This window comes from Dinoponera quadriceps, unplaced genomic scaffold, assembly GCF_001313825.1.
Source record: "Dinoponera quadriceps isolate SergipeBrazil2010 unplaced genomic scaffold, ASM131382v1 scaffold1352, whole genome shotgun sequence".
NCBI lineage: Eukaryota > Metazoa > Arthropoda > Insecta > Hymenoptera > Formicidae > Dinoponera > Dinoponera quadriceps.
This window is the reverse complement of record NW_014555567.1, coordinates 1,322,911-1,349,717: the sequence shown is the minus strand read 5'-3', so window position 1 is coordinate 1,349,717 and position 26,807 is coordinate 1,322,911. Positions and strand designations below refer to the sequence as shown.

General features: G+C 50.6%; 2 protein-coding genes across 3 annotated transcripts in view; both read left to right on the top strand.

Moving 5' to 3' along the window:
* LOC106744667 overlaps window positions 1-14,065 on the top strand; it is an 87,762-nt gene extending 73,697 nt beyond the window's left edge. Inside the window, exon 5 of the mRNA XM_014619598.1 lies at window positions 13,584-14,065. Within this exon, the coding sequence (XP_014475084.1) occupies window positions 13,584-13,775 (192 nt within the window). The 3' untranslated portion in view covers window positions 13,776-14,065. The remainder of the gene's footprint in view (window positions 1-13,583) is intronic.
* Window positions 14,066-14,461: 396 nt separating this feature from the next.
* Window positions 14,462-26,807, top strand: part of LOC106744726 (homeobox protein prospero) — a 28,230-nt gene continuing 15,884 nt past the window's right edge. For both annotated transcript variants that reach the window (XM_014619718.1, XM_014619717.1), the window contains exons 1-3: window positions 14,462-17,123; window positions 17,480-17,950; window positions 20,231-20,385. In XM_014619718.1, coding sequence (XP_014475204.1) covers window positions 14,535-17,123; window positions 17,480-17,950; window positions 20,231-20,385 — 3,215 coding nt within the window. In that variant the 5' untranslated portion in view covers window positions 14,462-14,534. The remainder of the gene's footprint in view (window positions 17,124-17,479; window positions 17,951-20,230; window positions 20,386-26,807) is intronic.

The window sequence follows — 26,807 nt, the reverse complement described above, 5'->3', positions numbered from 1 at the left end:
GCACGCCCAGCACCGTGCGCGTTTATGCGTCTCCTTCCAACGTGACGTTGGGCCGCGAGTTCTCCCGCGGCAGGAAAATATTCCGGACACCGTCGTTTCATCCGACCCAACTTTCAACACCTCCGTCGCATCCTCATGTCCGAACGCGGAAACGCGCATCTAAGAATTTATTCCGCTACTGTTCTTCTCTCTTTCGCGTTAGCCAGTTTATCGCGTCATCGGAGGAGGCAAATTCGCAATCGCTCGTGATCGATCACAATCGCGCGCTACGCTTGTGAGACGCTGAAGACCTCGGTACTTGGCGCGAGTCTTCGTGTGTACACCCTAAAGGGTAAAAGGAGTCGTATCCGCCACGGAAACGCACAATGGTCCATTCGTGCGCACGCACACGCATCGCCGTGCCCGCGCAATTACGGAGCTGCATCGCAGACGCGTGTGTGCGTGCGTGCGCGTATATATCCCCCGGCACGGCAGCTCCACGCGCATCGTCTTCCTCTCGTCACGAAGCTCGCGACAAGTTCGCGAGCGACGTAACTGCGAACGTGTGGGACCCGTCCAAAACAATTATTCCTACAGGCGGTGACGCTAATTAAGCCCGCTCGCGTTTAACGTAAATAAGTCAACGCGGGATCGTTTAGCGACATTTTCTATTAATCCATATAGGTTCGATCGTCATATTACATTACATTAAATGGATTGTATAATGCATTTAATGATCGCGTATCACGTTGAACCCTAAATGGTCATTACAATGTAAAAGAGGGAGAGATAGAGAGAGAGAGAGAGCTGCGCTAATTGCAATAATATGAAATATCTAATCGCTCGAACGGGCGAAGGAGAGATTCGATTTGTCCGCAGGAAGAGTCGCTCGCTCGTACAGGTCAATCTGTAAACAACACCACGACGTTGCCTCTCAGAAAGGCAAGTGTCCCCGGAGCGAAGCGAAAAAAGAAAAGCTGAGAGGGGGAGAAGAATCCGACAAGTAGATTCTCTCCTTCGAGAGGAAGAAAGAGAGCGATCAGCGGCGATAGGGGTGTGAGCGGGGGCTCACGCGCGAGCTAGAACGGGAGAGAGTCGGTCGGCGAGACGGAGAGGGAAGGAGGGATTATGGTCGTGAGTTTGTCGAGGGCCAGGGACGAAGAGGGGTAACTCAAGACGGGTCTAAGTGAGTCTTCCGGCCGGCAGGCAATGATAGCCCTGAGAACTGACCCGACCCCCGGATATGTGTTGCGCATATATGTGGGGACACAGACACGAGCGTGTCCAATGTGTCATAACATCGCGCGTCTCTGTTCAACCGGCCGAGATCTATGATGATGGCTTATTTCATAAATCGGAGGAGATCCGCGGAGAGAGACGCGCGCGCGGATCCAATACGCTCGGCCGCGCGACGATATCAACTCCCCGCCCAAGTATCCATCAACAGTTCGCTATTGCTTTCCACTGGAAACGAATAAAAATGTTTCTGGATTTTATCTACTTGTGCGTTGCGCTGCACTCTCTTCGCGCACACAAGCGGCCTCGTACGAGTCGCTCGGAAACGAATCACGCATCGTCGATCGATTGTTAGCCCGGATCGGAAGATCCGGCGAGAATCGTCCTGCCGGCCGTACGACGCGCGTAAATTACGCGAGATCCGCGAAATCACAAAAGGATGACATAACCGCGTCAGTTACGCCTACTCCTGCCGCTGTCAGATAATTGCCTTAGCATGCGAGCTGGTTCGTGTAAGGGAACGCGCACACGCGAAATGTGAGGACGGACGATTCTATGAAACGTTCGGTAATTCGCGTTCGCAAGTTGCATCTTGAGAACGAAATTGTTAAAGTGATGAGTTCACTGTACTGTGTTCTTAGCATGTACGACGGAATAATAGCGGGATGATAAGAAAGGAATAGCGCGGATAACGAAATGATATCGTCGATACGATAACGAGCATAATAAGCGCAATAATCGGACCGTCAGACATTAAAACTGACATTTGTCACTTCTCCCAAGAAAAACAGTTCAACATTTCCGATAATGAAGTTCAGGTTAATTGCCCGATACTAACTCGAAATAAAACGAAATGTCACTTATTGCCGTATCGCACGTGACACGCTATTTAATCTTGAATACAAATAAAAAGGGAACATCAATTTGCAGTCGAAATCGCCACCGTTATTAATCTCTTCGCGTCCGTGGACTCTTTAATTGCTCGCAATTTTAATTTGCAACGATGTTACATCATTATCGTCTAATGATCATTAATTTGTCGTATCTTACGTGCGACTTAGATCCCAATGAGTATCCCGTAGGAATTATCTATTCTCGGTAGCGTCAGAGAGAGAGAGAGAGAGAGAGAAAGGACGAAGGAACGGAGATTTGACTCGTAGTACGATCGATGGTTTCGAGCGCGACTAAAGCACTCATTTGTCTTCGTAACCACTTCGCTTGTCAAATCAGCCGCCCCGTTAACGCGCGAGTGTCATTAGACGCCTGAGATTTAAACGACCGTTTTGAGCCAATATCCTGACGACAAAGATAACTTTCGAAAGATGGTTAAGTGCCTCGCCACGAATAATGCTACCCCCCGCAACGTCGCCTCTCGCAAGGGTGATAACAAGGATGAAACTTAGGCGCGCGTTAATAGCGTGGCATCGTGTCCGCCTCCATCACGCTAAACTGTTGTATACTGCCAGATGCGCCGCTTCTATAGACTTAAATGTAAAGATAATGCGAGTAGGAACGTATGCAGTAACGTATTGATCGTAGTTACGTCCATTACACAAGAAAGAAATATAGATGACGTTTGATTGTGTATTTTTTATGTTAGTCACGGACGCGAAGGTTATTCGAGATGAGTTATCGAAAGCGCGCTTTATTTCACTCTCGGGAACGTTAAAAACCCGGATAATTACTGGATCCGCATCACCGGTATAATCGAATAACTTCGCCGTCCCCGTTGCGATGAACTTTTGACCGTCCGCGCCGGGCGACGCCAGTTCCGGAAAAGAGGTTTACGGCGGAGGGAAACGGTGGGCCTGTGCGGAAAGAGGCGGTTGCGACACGCTTCCGCGTCCGACATCGCGTCTCTTATTTACCAACTCGGAAGTAATGTAAATAATCGCGCCATCACGAACGCAATCGCGGCACGAATAGCCGGGGCTGCTCTCTCTCTCTCTTCCTCTCTTTCAGGAGACGAGGTCCACTGACCACGTGAGACGCGCGAGAAAGTTTAGTCGCGGTCGCCCGCCGTCCGGTCATAGCGTGCGACGGGTCAATACTTACGCGCTCCTCGCGACCGTCCAGGTGTATCGCCTTCCGCAGCATTGTCAACAAGTTCCGGATCTGAGACACCCACCTATCTATCTCGGCATTTTTATTCAATCCTCCGGCCGGCCGGCCGCGATCAATCCCTTTTTTCCACCGCGCACTTGCATACGCTCGGGTGACTCATTCCGTTCCTTAATAAGGTCTATTGGCTCTGGCCCTCTTCCCGCTTCATCCGTCGTTTCGTTGGGGCCGTTCTATCTTCCTGCATTTCTTTCCGACACTCTTCGGATCGTCGTGCACGGGAAACGGGATATTCGCGCGTATCCTGTGATATACGTGTGACGCTTCCCACTTACACATTCTTTACGCTCAGCCCGATCGTGTTTCTCGTGAGAGATACCCCGAGATTTTTCGAATTATACGAAGAAAGTTGGAGACATGGTTTGACTCTTGGTATTATTTTTCGAGTCTTTACGCTTTATTATCGTTCTGCGATTTGCTTTGCGTCCTTCCCCTGTGTTACTGTACAATTACATAATTTGTCGCTGAAAAGGTTCGAAAAATACGACCGAAACGTTTGACTGTCGTTCATTTAATTATACTTGCGTGAATGAAGTGCATCTTTAAATTAAATGTTAACTGCATTGCCATTAGGCATCGGCTCTTATTGGTTTTTTTTTTCACGATTTATTTGACGAAAAACTTAACGTTACAAATAGAGAAAGAATCTGTGTACGAGGATCCGTCTCCATCGTGAGTAATTCCTCGATTTGCATTTCTTACATTATCGAACGTTATCAGCCGCGTATCTCGCCGGAGACAAAGAAAGCGTTCTCGAGGCCCCCCGCGCGTCACCAATAGATTCCGAGCCACGCACGTCTATCTCTGCAACAGGGCCTGCCTTCGTGGAGCGGAACGTCGTCTATGCCCGTCGTCCACGTCCCTTCACGTCCCGTTACGAGGCCTCGATATAACCACGTAAACCCTGTTTAATTAACGCATAGACTGAAAGAGGAGGAACTTCCGATGTATTCGACGCGTCGCGTCGCGTCGGTGCACAGGGCACATCACGATGATGATCGTACGTTCGTGATAGAGGTGGTCGAGACGATGGAGTACGTAGAGGTCGATCTGCAGGGGCTGCAGCCGGCAGAGGCGAAACGTTGGTAGTGATCGTGGCGGCAGCGATAGTGGTGGCGGTCGTGGTGGTGGTGGTGGGTACTTGAGAGAGCTCGCCGTTTCCCTTATTCCTTCAATCAACGTCAGCTGGGGAGGCGAGTCTAGTATGTACCCTGAGCAAATACTCGCATGCCCCGTACTAGAGCAGCATAGTGCTCAATGACTACATCATCGTCGAGGTGGTGGTTAAGCTAGACGCGTCTTCGCCCTCCCTCTCTCAGTGTTTCTCGACGGACGGTCATCGACGTCGATCTTTTTCGGCGATGTGAGCGACCGTTCGCGAGATAGTCGTCGTGCAAAGTGCAGCGATTCGGCAATCCGGGTAAAATTTCAAAACGCTTCACGTTCCTTCTCGTTCGTGCCGAGGAGATAAGTCGTGAGGATCTCGTAGGAGAGTATTATGGAGACAAAAGCATTCCTTGATGAATCGAGAACGTATCGATCAACATTTCCAGAAATATCGCTGACGGAAAGAACAAGTGGAAGAAGAAATTAAAAGAGATTTGAAATGAACTGCACATTTCTTTCTTTGCGAATTGACCCGAGAAATATCGCTGGGAGGCAATCTCGTTTATATGTAGGAAAATAACACTCTATTTCTGCAGATTCGTGTGATTTACAGAATCTCGGACGTGATATCTGGTATGATTTCCAGAAAAAGAAAGAACCGAAATGAAATGTAATGAGCGAAAGTAGCGAGAAGAAAGCCGAAGTAGCGGGAAATGAATCTCGTCCGAGGAAAGTAGAGTAACGTCCGTAAGTCAGCTTCATCGGCTTCGGTCGTCAATCAATTTACCTCACTTGGACGGAATTGATCCTCTTATCAGATACACGTCTCCGCGAGAAACACGGGTATCGGACGTGAGCGCGTCCGAAAGGATCTCATTAAAGTAGGAAGGAAGAATGCCGGATACGCGCGTACGAATGCATCACGGGACATCTAAACAAGCTGTTTAGACGACTTCAAGTTAACCCAAATTGACTCAATTGGATTAACCGAGCCGTAGCTCACCCGACACTTGGGAACCGGCCCCATCGTACCGGCGTCATCGTATCCGCGAGCCGCCGAGCCAGTCTTTTGCTTCTCATGCAAATAACGCATCGCGTTATTTCCAGCACTTTAGCCGGTCGCCCCGCTTCTCTAAATGATCCCTTTTTCTCACACGCCTCGGTCCTCCCTCCTTCGTCTCGTGTTCGCGAATTTAGCTGGTTAGCTGAATTGACGGCGTTTGGGAAAATTGGCTCGTATCCTCATCGGGTCGCAGCAGTCAGCACCACCGCTCGTTCTCTCGCTCGCTCTCTCTCTCTCTCTCTCTCCCCCTCGCGTATACAACGACACCCGCACAACCAAGCCGAGCGTTGTCTTCGGTGGGCGCTCGGTGAGCCTTCCAGAGCGGTGCACCAAGTGCGCGCGCTACCTCTCCTACCGCGTAGCCGTGGATCACCGCCGAGAGTCTTCCGCTCCTCGAGCGAGCGCTCCGGTTCGACCGATCCGCTGACGCACGTCGTCCCCTCTCCCTCCCAGTGTCCTGTCTCTCATGCCAATTTACGGCGGGGGCCGCGGAAGGAAGAGACGAGAGATAGGAACGGACGATATAGCCGGAGGAGAACTTACGGGGTTCGCGCGGATGAATGTAGAGAATCGGAGGAAGGGATGTTATGGATTGGAGTGTCCGCTCCTTGGCCGCCCCTCGACCCTGCATAGCGTCGGGGTTCCTCCTCCATCAGCGCCGATGTGTACCTCTTTTTCCCTTCGCTGTCCGCCCGTCCTCCCCCCCCTGCCTCTTAGCCTAGGCTCTCCATCTTCGTCATCGGTGCATTCCGGCGTGCTTGCTGTCTTTTTCCCGTAGCCGCTCTCCGCGATATATGGATCGTCGGAAGTCACCTTCCTCATTATCATACCAACAGGCCGCTCTCGCTCACTCGGACACAGCCTTCATCCTGTGTCCTAGTCACTTACGGCTCGCGGGTGACCAACCCAAGTGCGCCCCAGTCCACGATCGGTCGCTCGGAAGGGCCGACCGCAGATCGCACGAGTTAGCTCGAGAGCCACTGGCCTGGGGGACAAGACGCAAGTCCATTATACTCAATCACGGCGTGATTGGCTCAAACGATCAGACCACCGCTCGCCGCGCGTCGCTCCGCGGAGATTCGCGCGGACGTGCCACGTCGTGTCTCGCTACGTCAAGAAGAAAGGACCCTGTTTTTCCATCGACGCAATCCCCGGGCTTCCTCACAGACATGTCTACGCGCGACTCATCGCTATGCCCAGTCGATGTAAGCGCGAATAATCGACAAGTTTGGCCCGGTGAAGAAATCGCACGTTTCTTGGGCTGGGAAATTAAACGCAATGGGATGCGAGATCTCACGTTTCCGAAACGAAAGAGGGGAGAACATGCACGATCCCTGACATCTTCCGCGTCGGCTCTGTGTCTCGTCGATTATCAATAAGCATTTGCCACCCGCTAAAGCGATATTCGATCAATATCAAGCGCGAAACCAGGTGTTCCCAGCCTTAAGGGCGATCAAAGGTGTGTGTCGACTCTGTGGTTCGAAAGCCTGAATATAGATCAAGGTCCAGCTGCATCAGAAACCTCGACGTGTGGTGGAACAGCGCAGAACCCACATTCGTATCTATTTGTCCTCGTATCTATTCTCTTAGATCGAGACGAGTGGTGGCTATCGATCTCCCGCTGAGTCGTTACGCGTATTCGCTTCACCATTTCTCTCTCTCTCCCTTTCTCTTTGCCGATTCGCGCGTCGTTAACGCGACGCTCGTTTTAACTTTTTACGAGCTGTAATTTTACGTTGGACATACGAAAACGCGGTTTACAAGCAACCTCCTCTCCGGAAGAATGACGCGTTTCTGCGCTCGCGTTCTGGCATACTTCTAGATACGGTAACGCCTAGACGCTCCCACGGAGACGTCGCGCCGTTATACGTCGCGCAAAACACACGAAACTTTGGCAATTGAATATAATTAAGTAATTCCGGGCACCCGACGGCATGATTGCCGTCGTCGCAAAAACCGGGAAACGTGTTGGCCAGCTGCCATAAGAAGACCGCGCCTCGGAATGGCGACGACAATAACGCCGGTAATCCTGGACGCTCTTGGTTGCCAATATGCTGCAAACGTATCTCCATAATTGCCTCGAAAAGTAGCCCGTGACCAATAAAAGGCGGAGAGCAGAAAGACCGAGATCTGCCGTTAAACCGGCTCGATCTCCTTCTCGGCGATTGGTCCGCTCCCGATGACTTCCATATTGTCTCGTCGTACTTGCCAAATAAATAAGTACTTGGCAATGAACAGTATGAGGAAGATAAGTTGAAAACGAAGAAACGTCAATTTCACGCGATATCCTCGTCATCTGTCTCGTCCCTGGCGATTAACGCGGCACAAAATTTGACACATGGAAAGTAAAGAGCTGTATCGAGCTGTATGCGAGAGAGATAGCGTATCAAGAGATATGCATTATTCAGTGCTGGAAATGCGATAGCACAAATAGTGTGTGGATTTTTCATTTCCAGTCATTCACACTCTCCTGAACTCTCTGCGCGTTTCATCGGAACGAGATTAGTTCCTGCTTCTGGAAATATGTAAAGAACGCGCCTAAAGTTACTACGGTTGAAAAGTTTCTCGTACGTTGCGAACACGGTGGTGCGGCGTTAAAGCGGGAAGAAACCGTTACTCCTCCCCGGCACGAGCCAGTCTGTCCACGTACTCGAGCGTTTCTTCAAGACGTTGGAAAGGCGGGCTCCGTTCAGCCCCAAGACGTTAAAGGGACCTTAGTGGGGTATAACAATGACAACAAGAAGCCGAAACGTCGGTTACGCCTCGAGACGGCAGCTGGCACGCGCTCTCCCGAGTCGTAAGGAGGCATTCTTACCTTCCTCGTCCTTCTCCTTCGTCTTCTTCCCTCCTTGCTAGGGCGAGCTCCTCCGAGGGGGAAGCAAGCCTCGAGGAGTTACCTCGATCGGGTACACAGTCAGGGGATACCTGGACATTTAAATCGGGGACGCCATCCGGCGAACCACCTGAATGCTACCGAGGGGGCCTCCTTGATCTTGCAGTGTCGTCGGCAACGAGGGAGCTTCTTGGCTTTGAATCTGAGATTACGCGCAAATCTTGTCTTCCACGCGAAAGTTATCAGGCTTCTCGTCGAATTTTTGTAAGTAATAGAGTGGCCACGCGACCGTGTTAACAGGCTTCAGGTTCGTTCTACGTTAAACTATAGAAAATAATGGGACGTAAATTCAATAGTTTTCTCTTGTTTGTAATAGCGTTGCATTAGATTAGATCGGTTACCGGTTGCCGGTCAGCCGGTCGCATGCGAAATAACGTTGCTAGAGATATGATAAATTTTTAACGACATCAAAATTAGCGAAATGCAACTGATAAATGGTTTTAACGAGCTTTATTGATTTTACTTTTATATGCAATATTAGTCGAAAATTATAAATATAGAGATTAAATTGACCAGTGTAATTGATCCTGTGCAAACCGTTAAATTAATATTGTAGATCATTAAACAAAAGTGATATTATTTTCGCTACATAAACACCCGGCTCTCAATTTCGATACCGTAACTTAACGTCCACGCCATTGAGGACAAGGACCGTTGTTCCTACTTCCTTTTCTGAGGGAGTACGAAGGGCGCCGCAAGAATTTTTTGTAACCTCCAATATCAGACGTTAGCGTTTCCCACCACGAGAAGTCATGGGAACACATTAGAGAGAGGTCGTGCAAACGTCTCGTGAAAAGTCTAAGAGATTTGCGATCACACCTTGGGAAATTTCCGGGCGACCGTCGATCTCGCGTTGAATAAAAGTCCCATAGAATGTTCCCCGTCCCTCTCTAACTTCTCGTGATATGGATCTATTCATCCTCCTGGCAGGAAGCTGGTAGCGTTTAAAATTGTCTATACGTGTATAACGTGTACTGTTAAAACACACATTTACTTAGAATACTTTCAGATCTAATGTTCTATTATTGCTAGAGCAAAGCAAACAGACAAGATTCTACATAGGTATCTTCCGCAGGAACAAAATTCGACTGTCGTCTTAAAGTACACTTTTACGTCTTATTTCTCTGCTCGCAACGCAATCCTCAGCGAACACACGGGACGCCGCGGCGTCAAACGCGCGAAAAACACCGGTGCTCATTATTTCGCGCTATCTACAACGGCATGAATGGGAACCGAAATCGAAATGAAAACGGCGAGAAGGTCATGCTCACGTGTCAGGAATAACACAAGCGTGGCGTTGACCCACATTGTTTTTGAAACGCGATTAAACTCATTGAAAACGACCGAAGGTAGATTAATGGCGTCGGGGCGCGTAACCGCGAAAAGCGGGGCAAAAAGCGAAACAAATTTAACGAGCTGTGAATTATGAAAATCGGTGACAGGCCGCCGCTTTTAAATGCTCTCTCGCGCTCTCTCCGGTCCGCCCTCCCGGGTCGGCGGTTCTCGCTCGCTCGGTCGCTCTCTCTCTCGCACCAGTTTGGTTTGGGCGCGTGCCAGTGTGTGTTGAATCGAAACGATTCGAATGCAAAATAATAATAAAACAGTGGAGCTCGTTGAAGGCGGGTGTGGTGGGCGTCGGGGGTGGGAGAACGGGTAGACGACAGAGAGGCGGGGTCGGCAGCGCATTAACGCAATTAACCTCCAATTAATAACACATCAATTGACACCCGGTCAACTTGTTGCATCAGAGCAGGCCGATAATATGCTGAACGCGTGTGAACCGTATGTGTACGTACACAATGTGCCCCCGTGTGCGCCTCCAGCGCGTGTGAGTACCTCCGCGTACATTTCGCCTGTGCACGTGTTTAATACATGCGCACGTCTGCACGTTCGCGCTTAAGCAAGACCGTGCGCTCCCGCGTGTTTGTGCGGTCGCGGATGCGTGTTACGGGGCGAGGGTGGTACGCCTATCCCCCGTGTCGTAAGCATAATGACGAAACGAATGTTACAATAATTTTATATCGGGAGGGTGAAGTCGTACATACCTAAGCGGAGGCGTGCGTGTATATACGCGACGGACATGGACTGATGACCACAGTCGAGTTCCCATGCAACCCCCTGCGAGCACGCTCTCGCCACATGACACCTACAGGGGGTGGAATTCCGATGCACATGCCATTGCTGTGTTACCTCGACAACGCCATGTGGGCTACGTACACCATGTGATGCTCGCGCAGGAACTCTCTCTCACTCCTTCCTTTCCACCGCTTCTTCGGCTGTTTCCCGCGAGGGAGCTGAAAATTACGCAAGGGAACGGCGGGGGGCGGGCAACGTTACGCTTCGTGAGTTGGTCGAGAAATTTTGTCGCACGACTCGCGCGATTCGCGACTCGAATCGCTGAGTACCTCCGTATGTCGTATCATCTACTTAGGAAAACGATCGCTCGTAATATAGATCATCACCTTGAAGTTCCATCGAGGGCTCCCCATGCATTAACTATCCTATGTATTACTTGCGGGACCCTATCACTGTGCACTATAATCGCTCTTTGAAATCTATCCACCTGCTTAAATGATAAATATCGTATGACGCACAGGAAATGGTCATTGGCGACTCGCCGATGTGTATTTCTTGCACTCTGAAACAATAGTCATTGATCTTACGATACGTCTCGCTGACACATCCCAGAGCGTCCTTACGTGACATCTGTTTCATCGTGTATGATGACAAATTGGATTTTCAAATAGGAAAGAAAATATAATCGCGTATCATCCCTCGTTCGATCGCTCGAGAGCGCCGATGGAAGATCGGCCATCGCGTATATCTTGGTAAGACTCTGCCTGCGCGCTGCTAGCCTTCCTTGAATACGCGTGTAATTAGCTCGTCGTGTCTACTTCCGAATCGACGCAACAGTGGGAGAGTTCCTGAAGCCATTTCCGGCGGGGCACCTTTTTGTTTTCCCCTTCTCGTCCCACGCATGACGGCGCACGGGGAAGCACCGATCAAAAATAGGAAAGACAGACGTTCGTCCGACCCCCCTCGAAGCGTCCCTGCCTATCCAGGTACAATCGTTCCGTAGACCTTATCGAGGTCGGCACCATATGTCACCTTTGGTGTAACGAGTCCCGCAGAGCGCGGCACCCCTCCAAAGTAATTGCCAACGGAACTGCCCGGCAATTTCTCGGAACGAATCGCTCCTCTTCGAGGAAGCGGCCGAGAGAACGCGTTAACTTGTCGTAATTGAACCTTTACGTAATAGTGAATCAAACGCGCAATGAGGACACGCCGGGCAATACCTCAAACACGGCGACGAGCGAGCGAGCGAGCTCGTCTTGCAGCGATACGATCCTTCCTCTTGCGTAACTTGCGATTCTCCGTTGTTGTTGAAAAGAGGAGGAAACACCTATAGTCTTGCGCGTGACCGCAGCTGGCACACTTCACTTTTAAAATGCCGTGCGCTCTTGTAAAAAAAATTGCTTCTTCAAGACTTGCTTGACTCAGTAACAATGTGAAAAAAAATGGAAAAAAATAAAAGTTCGTCGTTTTACCTGCGGGATCGTTGTACTTTCGTGACACCTCGCGCATCGTCTTCCGCGAATCCTCCCGCGACTTCTCGATACTACGGCGGTATCGCGGACGTATCAAGGTGTCCTCCAGCGTACGGGGTCTGCCGCGTAAGCGAACTATGGAATATGCCGGCTTATTGAGCGCAGGTGCTTTAAACTGCTCAGCTGTTGCTTCGAATCTCCCGTGCGTGTGCACAAACACGTGTGCTCGCCCGCTGTATTAGTACGTATATTCGAGCTCTATATCGTGATACACGCGTACGTGCGCTCGCACAACCGTCTCACTTACGCACTTATACGCAGCGTCAATTGAACTGCATGACGATCGAAACTTCTAACAGGCCGTGCACCATTGACGAATGAAGAGCGATTATTTACGCGTGCGAGTGCGCGCGCGTTCTCGAACTAATCTGCCGCACGGTTTCTATTAAAGTATATCGTAGCGCAGAGAGAGAGAAAGTTGCAAAGACACGTGGCGTTATCGTGGTACGAATTAAAAATTCCCGAGAATTTTGCCGAGCGGACGACGAATTTAGAAGCGAAATTGAAGAGCGGCGCGATCAGTCGCGTGAAACGCGCGCTCGATTTCTGTCTTACTCGTCCGATGGACCTGCTGTTCTAAGATCGAGCGCGCAATGAGCGGGCTATCAATTACATTTTGTGCCCCTTTCTTTCGCCGAGTATCGACCGACGACAATATGCATCCCCACGACGGAGAGACCGCTCCAGGCGGAACTGCTTACGTATCGAATAAGATATTCAACGCAAGTAATTTTCTTATGGCCGTTCCTCAGGCAAACCACCCCCTTCTTCGCTAACCCCGTCGTAACTCACTATACTTTGAGTTTTTGCTTCGAGCTGCCGCGGAGTGTTCGGACGAGGGTGGAACACGTTGCTCGCAACTGTCACCCGCGGTCGGTTCTTCTTCTTCGTCGTCGTCGCTGCCGCCGCCGTCGACGTCGTCGTCATCGTTGTCGTCGTCGCCGCTGTCCCCTTCGCCTATCGTGGTCGATCACTGTATTTTTAACCGATACCACTTTGTACTCCCTTCCTTACGTTCTACCTCGACGTGACGTCATCGTGCGATGAACCGATGTACCTCTCCCAATCGAACATTCGTGTCCGAAAACAGATGGATGATATTTCCTTCGGGAATTCGCCTCTTGGAAAATCATGGCGTGGAGAAGCGGCGATCGAATCAAGTATGAAAATAAAAAAAAGGGGAGAAAAGTAAGAATAAAATAAAACTGGACAAACGCATCGTCGAGAGGAACTTTCGCGAGAATTGATGACGACGAATCATCGCGGCGATTATGCGCGGGCATCGCGAGAAATTTTCGTCCGTGCGATAACCTACTTCCCGCATTTCTTCCGTAAGCTCCATTCATAGTTAAAATAAGATTTGCCAATAATAAGAGCCAAGTCTGTACACACCGGCGCGTACCTTCCGCGGAAGCGATGTTTCTTTCAATACGACGGTCTATATACAGTGCTTAAAATAATCCACGGCGTGCTATTACTGTTGCCGTGAATCGATTCTGTCATTGCATATATAGACAAAGGTTGTCCGTCGCACCGGCACAGATCGCTAATATGGACCGTTGTCTCTTTGTTGCAGACGAATAGGAGAATTGCGGCTACGAAAATCGAGACGAGGGAGCGAGGGGCACTTAGCCCTTTGGCGAGCTCGAAGGATGCAGCTCCCAGGCGGGAGCACGAGGATTCCGCCCGCGAGAGCACCGGCTTCTCTTCTGGTTATCATCAACGGCAACAACATCGCAACGACCACCGGGAGCAAGCGCATCAGTAGCAAAAGCAGCAGACGCGGCGGTCCCGGTTACAGCAATTACCGCAGTAAACGTAGTAAGAAACGCTACAGCAGCGGATACAGACCCTATAACGAATCGACCCTTCCGAAGAAAACCCGCCATCCCGAGACGAGGGCTGAAGGCCGACATAGAGTCACCGAGCAGCAGCCTCAGCCGTTGGCGTCAGCTCTACGGCGGAAGGTGCGGGGCGAGGAATAGTGAAGAGAAAGCGCAGAAAAAGCGAGAAACGACGGAAGAAGAAGAAGAGGAGGCGCGAGAGAAGGAGAAGAAGGAGAAGAGGAGGAGGAAGCAGGAGTCCGTTGGGAAAGAGAAGAGTGCCGACGTCGTCGTCGTCGGCGGCGGCGGCGGAGGAGGAGGAGGCGGAGGAGGAGGCGGCGGCGGCGGAGGAGGAGGCGGCGGCGGCGGAGGAGGAAGCGGCGGCGGCGACGGCAGAGGAGACGGAAAAGGAAGAGGTGGAGGAAGAGGAGGAGGAGAAGAAGACCGAGGAGACGACGAAGGTGAAGGAAGCAAAGCAGAGGGGTGGCTGGTGACGAAGTGGCGGGTGGGGATCAGCGATAGCTAGAAGGAACGAGGAGAAGAGGCGGCTGTGGTAGGAGAAACGGAGTGACTACACAGTGCAGAAGCCGAGGCAGCGCGCTGAGCCACGAGGGGCTATTCGAGCGAGAAGGGGAGGGGTGACAAGGAGCCCTGGCGGGGAGGGGACGCGGAGGCCTTCGGGGGGCCGACCAACCAGACGGCCGATGATGTCATCGGAGGAGGAGACCGAGTGTTTCGCCCTCTACGGAGCAACCACGGAAAGCAAGCAACAGCAACTCCTGAAGAAGCAGAAGCGCACCAGACAGCGCGTGGACGCCGGAGAGCCGCGCAACAGCTACTCGAGTATACCGAACTTCAGCTCCCGGCCATCCTTTCTCGGCGGTGGTCTATACGGCTCGATCTTCAGTGGTAGCGGGACGCAACAGCAACCGCAGCAGCAGTCGCAACAACAGCAGCAACAGCCGCCGCACCATCAATCGCAGCAACAGCTCCAGCAGCAGGCTGGAGCTACAGGCAGTCAAAGTCATTTAGGTACAGCTACGACGGGTCCTACAACCCAGCAGCATTCCGCCCACGCGGCCTTCGGCTTCTTCGGGGCTCCGGGCTTCGGCCCCGCCAAGATGCTGAACGAGTTATTAGGGCGGCAGGTCAAACAGGCCAGTGACGCTGGCGGATCACCGCCCGAGGGTGGCCACGGGATGACCGGCGCCGGCATGGATCCCGCCTCGAATCTGCAACCGGGCGCTGTAGTTAATTGCGACGATCCCGCCACGGCCGACCTCACGCAGCACATGCTCCGCGACATGCTTCTGCAAGGGCGCAAGCTCTCCGCCCTCGGCGTACAGGAGCAGCCCAACAATAATAACAGTATACATAGTAATAATAATAATAACACCACCGCGGAATTACTTAAATCCCAGCATCAGCAGAGTCCCCAGCAACACCAGCAGAACAGTGATAGTGCGCGCAGTGGAACAGTGCAGAGTGGCGGGGAGGAAAGTGGTGATGGCAATAACGTCGTGAATAGCGCGAACCACAGTGACCGTGATACCGTGATGCCGGGCGATGCTGAAGACAGCGCTGAGGATGCCGCGTCCGCGGCACGCGCGATGGAGGAGGCTTTCGCCGAGGCCGGTATGGAACCAGGAGCGAATTTGGACGGATCGGACTGCGAGCAAAGCTTACCCCCTAGCCCAACGGCCCCGAGGTCGGGCTCCGTTTCTGTTAAGGAAGAGATACAGGAGTCGTTGAATATCAAACGTAGCCCGAGTCACTCCCCCTGTCCAATCGTGCCAAAGACAGAGACGAACTCTCCGACGACGGAGATCAAGCGGGCTCGCGTGGAGAACATCGTCAGCACGATGCGCAGTAGCCCGGCGCTACAGCCGGCTACGGTTAACGGTTGCAAGAAGCGCAAGCTTTACCAGCCGCAGCAGCAGACGGTGCACCACGTTATCCAGCATAGTGTCAACGATACCATGATGGACGACGAGGATGAGAGCGAGGAGGAGGAGGACCCGGCGACGATCAGGCAGAAACGGGAGGAGAAGGACAACTTGAAGACCCAGCTGAAGATGCTGCACGAGCAATTAGCGGAAATGCAGCAAAAGTATATGGAGCTCTCCAGTAGAATGGAACCGGACACGAGCGAAAGCGGCGACGCGCCACCCAGTCCTCAACCTCAACCGCAACCGCCACCCAGACCTCCACGACCTCACCCACCGCCGTACAACGGCCTCCCAGCTCTCCCACCCGATCACCCGCACGCAGCGGCTGCCGCGATGTATCACATGGGGCACAAACTCTACTTCGAACAACAACACGCTGCCCTCGAGAGGATGAAACAACATCAGGAAGCGGCCGTGAGGCAACAGCAGCAGCAACAACAGCAGCAGCAGCAGCAGCAACAGCAGCAGCAGCAACAGCAGCAGCAGCAGCAACAGCAGCAGCAACATCAACGACAGAGTTCGCCGCCACCGCCGAACCAGCCTCAGCAACCGAGCCAGAACAACACTGGACCTTCGACGCCGCATACACCGCAGATGCAATCAGCCACTACGCCTATACAACACAAAGACTTCCAGGAGAGGTTAAACGTCTTCAGGGGCGCCGCGGCAGCAGCCAGCTCGTCCGGTCCTCACATCACTGGAGCCGATTTGGAAGGCTTGGCGGATATCCTGAAAACGGAAATTACTTCTTCCTTAACTAATCTGATCGATAGTATAGTCGCGAGGTTCGTGCAACAGAGGAGGTTTCTCGGCAAGCAGACCGAGGCAGCGCAGGCTGCCGCCGAGCAGCTCAATAAGGACCTTCTCCTGGCGAGCCAAATGCTCGAGAGAAAATCACCGAGAACGAAAGTAGTCGATAGAGGAGCGCCGCAACCACCCGGTGGCCCAAACGGGCCACGGGGGCCCCTCAACGGTGGGCCCCCTCCTCCACAACCCCCGGGATTTTCGCAAATCGGGTCCATAGGTGGTGTTCCCCATGGCCCTCATGCTGGTCCCACGGAAAATAACCTTAACCAGATGAATCAGCTGCCCTCGCACGGGAGACCAAGCGCTGGAATATTTCAGACCCCGAAACCGCCGACGATATACGCCATGGCCTCCATGCAGGCGCAACAGCAACAGCAGCACCAGCAGCAACATCAACAGCAGCGCGAGCAGCAGCAAAGGGAGCAACAGCAACGCGACCAATACTGCAATATGAGGGGCGACGAAAGAGAAAACAGGGATTCGGAACAAAACGAAGCCCTCTCGCTCGTCATGACGCCAAAGAAAAAGCGTCATAAGGTAAATAAGCATCATTACGTTTAAAATATTCCTACAATTTGTATCGATAAATTGTACTACATTTTTCTCATATATGTATAAGTATCGTAAAGATATTAATTTGGACTTGTGAACAATTTTCTCCAAATATTGTCGCACATAAATTGAAATCGTTGAAATGAAAGCACGTGTAGAGAGAGAGAGAGAGAGAGAGAGTATCGAGAGATAAAAAGGTTTTATTTCTCAATTTCTCCTCCATTTAGCGGCTTAACTTGATAGTAAATATGTATGATATTAAATTAAAACATTAATGTTTACATTACGAAAACCTTGGTAAATCTGTCTAAAAAGAAAATACTAATTAGTACGCTTTACAGGTGACGGATACGAGAATCACTCCCAGGACGGTGTCTAGAATCCTAGCGCAAGAGGGAAACGGATCGCAAGGAGGTAGTGATAGTCCCCCGCCTCCTCCGCCACCGAGACCCTACCACGCGCCACCACCGATGCTGCCGGTGTCCCTGCCAACCAGCGTAGCGATACCAAATCCAAGCCTCCACGAGAGTCAAGTGTTCTCGCCCTATTCGCCGTTTTTCAATCCTCACGCGAGTCATCCTGGTCAAGTACCACCTCCGGGGCCACATCATCTACCCGCGAGTCCTCCGGGTGGAGGTGTAGAACTCAGGGATTCCCCTCCACTGCCCCATCCGCCGGCTATGCTGCACCCAGCCTTACTGGCGGCAGCCCAGCACGGCAGTCCGGATTACGGACATCTTAGGATGGACAGCAACGACCGAGCTAGCGACTGCAACTCAGGCGATATCAGTTACGATGGAATTCAGCCTACAATATCCTTTACTAATACTTATTACGCTGAAGAGCGAGTAACATCGCGTGAGATCTTCAGATAACCTATCTATTAAGTATGAAAGGAGAGAATTTATATCACAAAACTAGAAAATTACTATCGGAAAAATACCGCGATTATAAAGAACATAGATGACACGTACGGTAAAACGGCCAAGATGCACGGGGCTATTTATCGAGGTAGACTGGAAGCAAAACTCGAAAAGTTTGGGATGTAGCGGCGAATGTTTGAGAAGCAGAGAGAAAAAGGGAAAGAGAGAGAGAGAGCGGAGGGGGAAGGGGAATAGAGATAGAGGAAAAGCTGAACAAATGGCATGCTCGTTCGTTCGTTCGCTCTCTCGCTACTCGTTCACTCTAAGGGAGGCGGCTGGAGCGAGGAAGCTCGGACGAATGTTAGATTAGTTTGCCACGGAGTTAGGCTAATGTTGGCTGCACCTACGAGTAGAGTTTGTCCGGCAACAACGCACCGAGCCAAAAGTTCTTTGCCTATTCGGCCCACCCTCAGCCTCCAGTCTCACCCAACTTCGCAAGCCAATAATCTGTCCCGCAATTTCGCAATTCAGCCTGAGCATTTCGGCATTTCGCGAACTTCCTATCTCGAGTGTCTCCTCGACTTATCGTAGATAAGCCACTTTTGCTGGTTTCGCTAAACTTTGCGCATCGAACTTTGCCCCGCGCATACGCATCGTCGGTCTTCCATTGCGCGTGTTCACGTGAAGAAAAAGACGTCGTTTCGATATAACTATGTATCGATACCTTTATAACTATATATCGGTCACATCTTGCACGTTCGTACACATAACGATTCGAAATTATCCGTAGAATCGAAGTTAGCAATTCGAGCAATTCGAAATTATCTGTAGAATTGAAATTTGATTGGAAACAAGTTTACTACTTTGTTCGACAATTCTTTCTTCTTACGCTCTTCAATAACACATGACAGTTTTTAAATATTGATATAATTCGCCGTACATAATCGTTTACAATATTTTTTCTAGTAACAATGTAACGAATCAAAACAATAAATTTATCACTTAGAAAATGATGAATTCTACGATATTATCATAACGTTTCGCCGAGGGAACTAAGCAATTATCGCATAAAACGTCGCTTGGATTTCATCTCTCGGTCTTCTCCGGGACATCCGGCTGTGCTAGAAATTCACGGCGGCTGAGGAAATTCGGTGTAGACAAAGAGTAATTTCCAAGTGCCAGCCGAATCCTCGTGACCTTTTCCGGGGACGATGAGAATAGCCGCAATCGCGCCTAGTCAGAACACACTCTTAGGATGGTCAGAAAAGCGAACGCGGAATGGTTCAGCGGCCCGATTAACACGCATGATCCACCACGCCGCGGCTTGCTTCTGAGTTACCGAAAGAGCGGGGAGATTCGATGGCTCGCGGACCGGAGTTCGCCTCGGTGCAACGAGGAAAAAAAGGCGAGTGTCGCGCACGGGCTCGTGTGAGCGCCGATCGTCCGATGCAATGTCGGAACTGCATCCACAGGCAGGCGTTGTTGGACCGGGTCGCTCGATCGGGTAGCGTGTCGTTCTTTGCCGCCTTTTTAGTCGGCCTTTGATGTAAAATCAATGGCGCATTTTTTCACTCCCTCCTCTCTTGAGGTAGGTCGAGCGCGACGTGCATCGCCGTGACGCGGCCTGCTGCTCCGCGCTCCTCCGGACGCATCCTAGTCTCGTCGCGGTACGCGCTGCCACCCTCGACGCATCCGAAATGCACCTGCCCTTTTTCTCTCCTTCTTGTTCTCGAGAAAATCCTGTCGCGGAATTCGATCGTTTCAGTTCATTTCGCTCGAGAGCGCGATACCGTTAACCCGAGAGATTCGACGAATTAATTGAATAAGATCGCGATGAAACCACACGGAGAGATCCTATTACCGGTAAGGAGTCGGTAAGGCTTCTGCTGAGGATACGGCCAATCGTAGATCAACTTCGCGGCAAGAACCCTTCTGCCGCCCACCCTCGCGATAGCCACTGCTTGTATGATTTCTAATCCGATTCGATACGAAAGAAAACACGATTACTTTTGAGATACTTCGGGTATCCGCGAAACGAGTACGCGTCACTCTCTCTCTCTCTCTCTCTCTATCTCTGCAACGCTTTTCTCTCCTAATCCAAACCTCGTCTTTAGAATTGCAAGATGTGAGAGAGAATGGCAAGGGGCGAACGAGAAAAACGTTCATTTCCTGTTACTTGTATATATTTATACACATAGCAAAATGACTATTTTCTTAACCACGGTGAACTCGTCGACGCTGACGCCGATGCATCTGAGGAAGGCGAAGCTGATGTTCTTCTGGGTCAGGTACCCGTCTTCGGCCGTCCTTAAGATGTACTTCCCTGATATCAAGTTCAATAAAAACAACACAGCGCAGCTGGTCAAGTGGTTCTCCAATTTCCGGTGAGTAATAGTCGATATTTTGAATCCACAGTAGAGAATCACTCGGCGGACGATATTCAAATTGATTATCGTTCTACAAATGGCTTATACTTCCCCGCACAATACTATTGTCCGTTAAAAACGACGTATATTTAGTAGAAAATAAGATTCGTTTCTTACATAAAGAAAAATCGTGATCGAGGCGATATTTAGACAAACGAACATATTAACGGTACGGTGTAACAATACCAACGGAAGTTGAATTTCTTGTTGAATTCGACCAACTGCTGTGACTTCGCAAGTTGAAAGTTAACGAGGGCAAATTGCTCTCGCACGGACCGCGATCGGCTTGTGGCGGAACGGACGAGTCGTGTCGAGTGAATCTCGAGGACCTCCCGGAGGGCAACTCTGTCCTGTCGCCACTCCCCGGCGGAATCTCGGACATATTCGACCTCATTCGCTATTCCCTCGAAAGTATGAAATCGTAGAAGACGTTTCTGATAACGTTTCGTGTATGCAAACGAGAACGAGGTTTTCGAGGAGGGATCGACCACTCCCTTTGCAGAAGCGGTCAGAGCCCAAGAGACGAGAGTCACGATGGGTGTGTCCGAATCTTAATTACCCTCTCTCGTAGCAGCTGGGGATAAGTAACGCTGCCTACATAGCGGCAGGTATAGAGGCGTAGGAGGCCGTAGGTACCGACGCATAGTGTCCGGCAGGCATTAGCCTGATTATAATTAGGCTGAGTACAGTACAGATCCAAGATACAAGGCGGTCGAAGGCGGTGAGCACGTGGCCTCGCCGGTACATTATTACCGCTTTCTTATCATGAGACGTCCGCTCGCGTAAAATCGTAAGTCTTCCCCCGCGTGTCGGTGTCCTTACACACCGAGGCGCGAAGACCACGCCGCTAATACGTGTCCGATGAGAGGATAAACCGCACGGGCAGCCTCGTTTAATTCAGCTCCTCTCTGGCCCGAGTGGACTGCGAACATTTTTTTACGCCCCCGTCTCGTGTCGCTACTCGGCCAGTCGGCGGAACGTTTGCTCCGGACGTTTTTCACCGTGCTGAAACACCGAATTGTTTTTGACCTGATGCTTAGCATGATGCGTTGCATAGTAGTTACACAGCCGAGCTGGCAGTCAAAGAAGCGGGTTGCACGCGTGCATAGAAATCGGGGATCCAAAGGCAGAAAGATTCTGTCCATTTTCGCGCGATGCAAGCATCGCTGTTAATTATCAGCCTATTGTACTCTGTAATTTTATTCATTGGGACTATCAAAAAGAGCGGAATCGCAGATAAAAGAGCGAGCACGCGGTCTGTTTGCGGAACTTTCAAACGTCCGGCAAAAATTGCGCTCTCGTATTTCACCGTACGCACAAAGCTAATTACCGCTTCAACATATTTCGGTACATTTGGCTCTGCCGGCCCGAGGCTTTTTTTACTCGTCTCCTTCGCGATTTTACCCTCCGCTCTCTTCGGAATCTTTCGTAATGAGATTCGGTCTGAAACGCGTCCTGCAGCAAGTCGAGAAGATTTCTGCGGTGAGTCGGCGCGATAACGAACAGTTTCGAGATTGATTTAAATTAAATTCAATCAATTTTCCTCTCCTTCCACAGTAAAAGTCGTGTACATATGGTTTTCATAGTAATTATGCTTCTTTTAATAATCCGTTTATCCACTGATCGCAACGGTCCAAAATTGGTCCGTCTGTCCGAGGAAAGTTGATCGCTCGATAACTCGAAGATGTCCGTTCGCCGTTCCCCGCTCGGAATTTCTTCCTTTGACAACTAATCACGTAAGGGTTCGCGCGCGGACTTTTTCCACCTCTTACTCCAACGGCGGTCGTTGAGCGTGCCCGATCTGATAGCCTAATGCACGGCTTCCTATGCGGAAATGCCTCGCTACATTATTCTACGCTCCTACGTCCGTGCACAGCCAACCCTCCACCCTTTCCCACCCTAGATCATCGTTGTACTTTTGTCACGAGAACGGCCCGAGACCACCGTCGCCGTCGCCACCTGCTACGTCGATTACTATATTGTCCGCTCGTTCCTGCTATAAAATATACAAGGATCGTCGCGATCACAGGAAGGTCTAAGTGCGTTCTTACTGATTGTTCAATCGCCGACTATCGATTCATCGATACGCAACGAGGCGATGCTGCGACAAAGGCGAAAGGTTCTATTCCGTGTCTCAAAAGTTCTATTCTTTTCCGCGCGCTGTGTGATAATACAACGCGGATACACGTAGCTTTCTCTTGGTCGCGCAATATTTATGGTTAATTATCACATACGACCGTTGACAAAGTTGCTATAAAGAGAGACGACAAAATTAGTCGCACTATCACCGTTCTGATATTTAACTAAAAATACGAGAGACAGTGTAACAGTTATCAGAGAAAACGCTGAGAATATCTAACGTGATACATAGCTGAAACGTGTAATGTGTTTTTCTTTCTTTATAAATAGCGTCACACACTCACTCGACTCCGTGCATTAATAACGCGCGAGAATAACGAATAAGTAGAATTTAATCAAACCATATATTTACCCCCGCGGTGTCATTTATCTATGTAAAGCCGGCGGCGCGGCAGACGCCGTGGAAAATCGGATCCGAGGAGAGACAGATAGATAGAGAAGGAGGGCGGGGAGGAAGAAGGGAAAGAAGAATAGAGCGAGGAGCAGAGTGATAGAAAAAGAGCGGCGGCGAGAGACGACCGCGCACAAAGCGATCGTTCGCACCCTATTTTCTCACGCTCACGCTCGCGTCGAATCGAAAGCACGTCCGATATCTTACGGAGACTCGTTGACGTCGCGCGTACATCATCGGGCCTGCTTATACCGACGATATTGACAGCCTTCGTTCGATGAAGCACGCCGTGGGGGATGATTGGGGTCGTCTACGATCCAGGCTACCGCGTGTGTGCGTGTTCTCGCGTCTGCCGCGCTACGTGTGTACGTGTGTATGCGCGCGCGCTCGTCTCTATCTCCGCGCATCTCTCCCCATCCGTCCGACCTGTCTGTCGGTCGGCCGGCCGATCAGTTCACCCCCGCGTGCGCGAAAAAGAGAAAGAGCGCGAGAAAGAGAGATGTGCGGGCGGGCGTGCTGGGGTTCGTTCGTTATCAGATCCCACGGTAGGACACGCGACTGAGGTAGCAGATCCTATCTGCGGGATGGAAGAAATTTTATGTCGTATAATGGACAACGGACGACGCACACGACACGGCCCTAACCGCGGACGGTGAATCCACTTCGCACGAAAAACCCGGCCGCCTCCGTTAGCGTCGAGCTGCGAGAATCGGGCTGCGATTTCCCACTGCCGCGCCATTTCTTCTTGACACTTTGTCCATTTCTACACGGTCATTCACCGTTGATATTTATAAGCGGGATTATACGTATTAAAATTTCCATCACGCGAGGAGGGAAATCCGCCTCTTTAGAAATCGAACGGGCGACTCGACGCTTACTTCTTCGTTGTGATACCGTTATACGATTGAGCAACGACCGACGTTTTGCTCGCGCAATTTCTGTTACACGTGTGCAAACATTTGCGGTATGTCGCCGGCTCGCGAAACATCTCCTGACGAGTGTTTAGGCGGTTCAAATAGCTCTCCCCCCTCTCTTTCTTTCGCGTTACTTAGCGTCGGGTTAAGAACGGATTTATAAACAGGGCGAGATTTAATCTGGCTAAATATATAAACATCTCTAAAAAGTCCGCAAGGAAAGGCGATATCTTCGACAAAGAGATCTTCAAGTGCTGGTTGACGAGAAAATGCGAACTAATGAGTCGGTCACGGGCAAAGAATAATATAATGCCGCGAGGACATACAGCGAGAGGATCGGGGGAGAGAGAGAGAGAGAGAGTGCACGATATAAATGAAGAATCGAAAACTCTCGAGTCGTCGTCGAATAATGAAGTCCGTCGCGATGAATTTATCCAGTCACGCTTTCGAGGGGTTGCTGCTTATCGTCGTGAAATATTCGATAATTCTCGCGGAATGGGGGAACACGGCCCGGGGCGGGCGCTCACGTTCTCTCTCTTTCTAATTCCTTCTTCGCCTCATTCTTATCAATCGACGATCGTTTCATGGACGGACATTACCGTGTCGCCGTTCGCGCGTCCACAGAGCAGCGTACCTATGCCGTCCGCCGTCGCCGCGACGTAGTCGGGGTAATGACGCGGTAATTTTCTAAACACAAATTTCCTTTTTCAACCCTTATCTCGCCCGTCGGACACGTGACCGGTCGTTAGCGTTCACGTTCCTCCTTCGTGCGGTCTGTCTACGCGCTCTAAGTAACTACCGCCTGTCCCGACACGCACCTCCGCCACTTCCAGGTAAAAGCGCGCCTTGCTTATATCGAGCGTGATCTTCTCACCCGGCGACATGCCATTATCGAGAAGCCGCGGTGGTGAGAATTCCCGGCTCTAGCTCGTGGCAATTAGAGGCGTCAGGATGGAAAGGGATATTCAATTTTCAGAGTCATAACGACGAATATATATTTTAATTATTTTAATTAATTGCCGAGTCCGTAAAAGCTGTAACGTACGTACGCACATTGTCGTTAATTTTTAATTAATGTTGAACTCGTATGGGAGAAAAAAACTAGTCCTAAATATTCCGTTACGCTTCACCGTCTTGTACACTTAGGTATATCTCGTTTACTGGAAGGACGACTACGGTGAGCGGCGGTTTTCACTTATTGCAAACTGGCCGCGAGAGATTGCAAATCAATGGAAAGAGAACGGGAACGGGTTCAGAAAATTCCAGCCTTAAGATAGACAGGAACGTGCGTGTTTTGCAGCTGTGTTTTCCACAACACGGTCTATGCACGTAGATGCGAGCGAACATTTTCCGCATCTTCCCGCGAGCCATCAACTCTAGCTTAGCGTGTAAAACTGAGAGAAAGAGAGAGAGAGCACAGTTAATACGTTCCTTGCGTAGCCGTCCTCTCACGTCATTCACTGTCAATTTTTCTGCATCTTTTTTTGCAGTTCTTTTCCTACTGAATATCGTTCGCGATTTTACCGTGGCAACTGCTCACTCGAAGCACCGACGTACTACGTATCGTTAAAGGATGATCTCGCGATGAAATTTCGCTTCTTTTTTTCACGGTAATCGTATACACAGTTGAGCATTCTTAGATGTGGATACTCCGCCGTCCGTGCAATTGCGCGCCCGAGAAAAGAGCCAATCGTGCGAGAGAGGGATCTCTGGAAGAGGAATAAAAAAAAAATACAAGAGACTCCGAGGGAAATGAGCAAGTACAAGTCCTTTGAGACAAAAGTTGCCGCGAGGTGGAGGTAGGACCAGAGTGAACGCATCGAGATGAAGAATGTGGCGGAGGAGGGAGGACGACAGTGGCGGCGCTAGAGAAAAGGGGTAGGACCGCGGGTTGTGTCTTAGCCATTCCCTATCCCCGTTAGCGAACAGAAGGAAACTTTGATCTTTGACTTTCGAGCAGCGGCCTCGTGGAGAGCGCTGCGAGCGGTCTCTCGAGGAAGAACGAGGGAAGGCTGAGAAAGAAAAAGAAGGTATTCGCAAAGGAATATCCGCGAAAGTATGTAAGAAATACGCGTCGCAATGGACATAATACAACTCTTTTCGGATAGAGTGGACCTTTGATACACCTGATTTGATCAAACTTGAGTTTCGAAGTAACTCATTGTCGCTCTCCCACGATATACTCGCAGTTTTTCATGCTTTCAAGAATTCTCACTCTTCGGGATAAAATATATTTGTAAAATTGTGTTTACAGTTTCTCGAATGATGTTCGAAGGATAAGCTTTCGTCGGCGTATCAATGAATATTGCACGCTGAACATCGAAGAAGTGACGCATCGTACATACACACGTTCACACGAACGAAATCACGTCCTGTCGCTAAATATTTCCTAGAATCTCTTAACGTCGCGACGCTTTATTAACGTCGTGATAAAGCCTCGTTAATCGACGGCCAGATCACGAGTCTCGGGGGACTTTACGAGGGAGTCAATTTTCCGAAGAATAGTAATCCGGTTTGTTGCTGTGTGAGTGGATAAAGTAGCCCGCGTCGAACGGGGTTGCCTCCTTCCCCCCTCCTCCACACGTGGTGGTTGTGCGCGTAAACGGCAGTCACTTAATTAAAAATTACTTAATTACGTTCTTGGCACTAATTAGTTACGCTTGGCTCTCTCTTAGCCGTGCGCCGCGACTACCGCAGCTACCTACTTCTTCTCTCTCCCTCGCGCGCTCTGCCATCTCGCTCCTGTCCCAACCCTTCTATAATCCTCACCCTTTAGCCGCCTCCTCCATCGTCTCTCTTACACCCTCTTTCGTTTCTACAGCCCGCTCACATCTACCCGCCGCCGTCGAGATCTCTGTCTTGCGTTGCGGTTCTTCGGTCTCTCTTTTTTTTTCGCAACTACTTCCTCGTAGCGACTTCTCTCTCTCTCTCCCCCC